Genomic DNA, 4,955 nt, shown 5'->3' on the forward strand with positions numbered 1-4,955 from the left:
AAAGGAATAAGGAACTGGACATTTACAAACTTTTCTGCCAAGAGGATCTTACTTTCTTTGTGGAAGATTATCCCAGAAGACAGAGCATCGTCGTGAGATGCCGATGTACGGCCTATTTGTAGGGTGAGGAGTAGTAATAGCATTTCCCTTCAGGAATTCGGGTAATTGTTCCTGGTTGGTGGTGACAAATTAGAGTGTGATATCAGTCACGGGGAACTCGTAGATAATTGAGTAGTTGGTTTCTTCGAGTCCGAACCACACATTCGATTGTAGTGCAAAGATCGTACTATTGAGTTGTTCTATCGAATCGAAATAAGTCTGAATTCTGAATGGATTGTAGCAGCTGTTGGAAATACTCGTGATTCATGAAAGAACGGTCATTCGTGGTTATTGTAAGTTATGAATCGTTAAGAACGTTTGAATTTGTGATTAAGTGGGAGGGACCGTTGTGACATTTACTTTGAATCGAGTAAACAGGATGTTTACGCTGCGTTCCAAGTTGGGATTGACCATGGCACTTGCTAAGCGAAATGACCAAATTGGTCATTTGTTCAACGTTTGTTGAATTGGGGATTTGTTTGTTGACGCATTATACCTTCGTTTTGAAGATTTTGTTTGACAATTTATATCTAAGTTCATGATGTTGGTGTCTCAGTTATTGAATATGAGAGTAGTAGATATCGCCAGATATATGGACAATGAGCTGCCTCGGATTGAAGACGGAGTCGACAATGAGGTCACAGATGTATTGGGGGACTCCGAGGCCGAGTTGCGTGCTATTGTTGTTTCCCTTGAGGACAATATGGTGGATTATGTGCCACCTTTTGCGATCGCTGGGCTGTCGTTTGTGTCGTTCTTTGCGGATCTAAATGCCGCCTTTGTTGATGCTGTTCGACCTGTGGCTGCTCCCGAGCTAATGCTGCAAATGGGTGCTTTCCTTGAACAGCAGATCGAAGATGCTGATCTCGTTGCCGAGATTTATGATGTTCATTCGAGGCGAAATGTATAAATGTGTAAATATTAATTAATCGTTTCATGAATAATCGTCTTTTGTTTTGTAACGTAGATGTGGGGCAATTGTTCGGGAAAAGCATAGTTCGTGTGCCAGAAGCAACTCTTTTTTTCACAAATAAAAGGCCATAAGCAAGTGCCAGAAGCAACTAACTTTTTTCAAAGGCCATAAGCAAGTGCCAGAGCACCCCAGGTAAGTCCGCGGCCTGTTCCCCGCGGGTGGACATAACTACAAATTAGGGGTTAATTTATGTCCAATTTTTCATTTCTTGTGACTGGGGCCTATTGGGCTTCAAATATTTTTGTAGATGGTGTCCACTTTACAATAAGATATTAACATCAATCTTCTGTGTTTTAGCTTTTTAAATTCTGTTTTTCTTTGAGCGAGTAGCGCAGGTAAAGTGACGCGTTGTGTTAATTTTGAATGGATGTACGAGTGTATATAATATTTTCAGTTGATAATGTGTTCTCCTCTGCCCTGGGGCAAGTTTGTTTTATTCTGATGCCAGAATGGCAGCTATGTACAGTTTGCGGGAAGTCGGACCTGGTCGGAGCGTTCTCCACTGTGCCCGTCCTTGTCGGAAGAGGACCCCAATGAAAATTCCAGCCGTGTGATGGTGGTTCTGAATGTACTCTTTTGTGTACTGTGGCTGTCGTGTGTGGCTACAATGATTGTGAGACGACAGTGAACATGTGCTTTGTTTAATGACTACTTGTTTTAGAACTTCTTAGACTTTATTATTAATTTTAATTGTGTTACTTTGGTACTTTAGTTTTTTAGCTGTATACTTTAATTCAAACTCGTACTTTTCAGCAGTGTTTTTCATAAGATCAATGGTGAGTGCTCAATCGGTTTTTTAATCTAGATTTTCGGAGTTTGGGTAAAGTATGTCATGGATCGCGTAACTGTTTTCATCGCTTCCGTGAATAATATGCGTTTAAATAGAATTGTAGCTTTACACTTTTCTACGGAATATTTAGAAGCAGGTCTGCTTTTTCGAACTGAATCTTCGCATTTTAATGCCGTTGTTAATTTTTCAGTTGTGAGATGAAACGACGTACTAGTATCGGCGATGGTGGCTCGTCTAAGCGGAGGACGCGCTCTGTGGGGGTGACTGGTCAGCCTGATATCCATGCAGTTGGCGAATTTGTGAAAGACGTCCCCCAAGTTATGTGCCTCGATTCATTGGAGGGGTTGGGTCGTGAAAGGCCCGCCCTGCTTCGCCAGTTTATCGCAGTCGAATATAGGAACAAAAACTATCGAGTAAGTAGAGAGTTTGGGCGTTATTGTTGTTTCGCTTGGCTGCTAGATCAACGATGTTGGGTTTAAATAGTTTTAAATGAGCTCATTTTTCAGCGCCTTCTGAATAGGTTAGTGTATTCAGACCGGGTCCTGCGTAACTTTAAGGAATATGAGACTCGCCTTGGTCCCATGGGTGCCGTGACCCAGATGAATCTTGTTCCAAAAGATGCTGACGTGACGAAGGAATTTGTAAACTTCTGGGCCCCCGAAGGGGCACAAGTATCAGCTCACGGATATGGCTACTTGATGGTGACAGAAGGGGAGAATTTTAGTCGTTGGCATAGTGACTTTGGCGAGACATTGGACAGTCTTATAACTCTGTATGGCTGTGGGAGGAAGATCTGGTTCTTCGTAAAGCCTGGTTTGTTTACCCAGCAGCTGGAGGCCGAATATGCAACTGCTGAGGCATTTATTGAGTGTCTAAACAAGTATGGACAGAACTTAGTATGTTGCACCCAAGAGGTCGGCGACTCGGTTTATCTGCCATATGGGTGGATTCATTGTGTGGTGACTCTTGGCAATGTAGCTGGTTGTGCTTCACTGCTGTCGGTTGGCTTAAGAGTACCACAAGAGAGAGCTGAGAAGACCTGGAAAACCGTCGCGAGTCGTCTTCCTATCGGTCAACAGAGACTGGATAAACATCGTAATGGTCCAGATGTCAAGGACTACGAGCGGTGATGATATGTTTGCCTATAATTGCGCTGTGATCATTCCTTGTTTGTCGTAATGTACTTTATTAATATAATTGTTTATTTCGCTCCATTATGTGTTTTTCTTTAGTCGAGTTTCATTTAGATCCGAGTTAACTTCTGCTAGTGAGCCGGCTTCGTGCACATGTCCGTTGGGTGCTGCAATGATGATTAACAGTGAAAGTTTGGGTGGTTCTTTCATAATATTTTTGAGGGATAAAAAAAACGTGTTATCCCTAATGTTAATACATGGGGTTTTCGTGCATTTTTTGAGATCTCCAGGAAGTTGACTTCTGCTAGTGAGCCGGCTTTGTGCACGTGTCCGTAGGGTGCTGCAATGATGATAACCGGTGAAAGTTTGGGTGGTTCTTTCATAAAAATTTTGAGGGATCAAAAAAACGTGTTATCCCTAATGTTAATACATGGGGTTTTCGTGCATTTTTTGAGATCTCCAGGAAGTTGACTTCTGCTAGTGAGCCGGCTTTGTGCACGTGTCCGTAGGGTGCTGCAATGATGATAACCGGTGAAATAAAGCTGTTTAGACATAGACGAAGACTTTTATGTCGCCTTTTCGGAAGATATCGTAAATGATGTTGAAAACTGAATTTTCTCGTAATTTATCGAGACCACAACATATCTTCGGAATCGCAATTTGTTTGATTCCTTGTTCGATTAGCTGCTTCCTCATGCAGCGGAGGCTGCGTGTAAAATCATAATAAGACGGCTTTTTGAAATATTGCGATTTCGTCACTAGATTGAATATTGATTTGTTTTGAGAAGGAATGCTCATTGATACTGAAGCTCCGACTTGTGGTGTTTCGATCGACTTCAACGTGGGCTGTAGAGTCGGGTAGGCCTCGCGGATCTGCTGTGCTATTCCGGCGCCCATCTGGAAGTCACTCGAGACGCAATGGGCTATTGGGCCAGGGAAATGCAACAGATTTCCAGTGCCAAATATTATATTTGGTTCTTGAATTGTATTCATTGAATCTTTGCTGCTTCCAGCTTTATTATTTGTCTGTGCATGTTGCTTAGCTCGCTGGATGCTCTCACGTATGATGCTTTTCTTTTTTTTTGTGAGAGGGGAAATATTCGTTCGCCTCGGCTGCTTTTTTCCTTATATTTTCTTGATTTGCCTTCTGGGTTGATCTTAGGCTAAGGTTAACCGGAGCGACTTCATGTCCGTCTACTGTCCGCAGACCATATTTTCGAGGCTGCATCTCCCGGGGTGGTATCGGGTGGTAGCGTACGTCGTTGCTGAATCGAGTTTGTCCATAAATCCTGTCACGTGCTATGGCTGCTGCTTTGCGTCTCGTTCGCGGTGGTTCTTGTACGTGTTGTTCCTCGACATTTTCGTCGCTTCCTAGTGCAATTTTACCAGGTTCTTCTGCTCCTGCTCCTGCTCCTTCGATGTGATCTTCCCCGAGGGGTACGTCATGTTGCTCAGGTCGTGGTGGATTAATTGGATCCCGTTCGATGTCAGGTGGGGTTGGCGGTCGTGGTGGTAGCATTGGTGCTGGTGGCTCACGTGGTGGTGCTGGAGGTATCGGTGCCATCGCTACTGCAGGGGCTGGTGGTGGCAGTGCTGGTGCCAGGGCTCCTCCTAGTGGTATTGATAAACGGATGGTCGTCGGAGCTGCTTGTGGGGTCTCGCTGTCGGGCTGAGGTTGGACATCATCAAGCAGTCTTGGGAGGTAGTCGTCAAATAGTCCCGGCTCGCTACGGTACTTGATGAGCGACGGGTCTACCACGAATTGAGTAGTGTCTATTGGGTCAACGTCTTCTGGTGGGTGCTGTGGTTGAATCGATCGGAGACGAATTCTGTGGACACACTGCGTGTGGTTCGTTCCAACTTTCCTAACTATATAATTGCTGTTTGTCAGCACCTTTTCTACTCTATACAGGGGGAGCCATACTTGGAGTGATTTATTCCTGTTATCAGACTGGTTTGT

The 4,955-nt window shown here is 44.1% G+C and overlaps 1 protein-coding gene across 1 annotated transcript; it reads right to left on the reverse strand.

The window, feature by feature from the left end:
* Positions 1-3,541: 3,541 nt before the first annotated feature.
* On the reverse strand, positions 3,542-3,988 carry LOC134845015 (ADP-ribose glycohydrolase OARD1-like). Its single transcript, XM_063861846.1, has one exon. It carries the CDS (start codon positions 3,986-3,988, stop codon positions 3,542-3,544), a length of 447 nt encoding a protein of 148 aa, XP_063717916.1.
* Between the last annotated feature and the right edge of the window lie 967 nt (positions 3,989-4,955).

The sequence above is a fragment of the Symsagittifera roscoffensis genome, chromosome 4 (assembly GCF_963678635.1).
Source record: "Symsagittifera roscoffensis chromosome 4, txSymRosc1.1, whole genome shotgun sequence".
Lineage (NCBI taxonomy): Eukaryota > Metazoa > Xenacoelomorpha > Acoela > Convolutidae > Symsagittifera > Symsagittifera roscoffensis.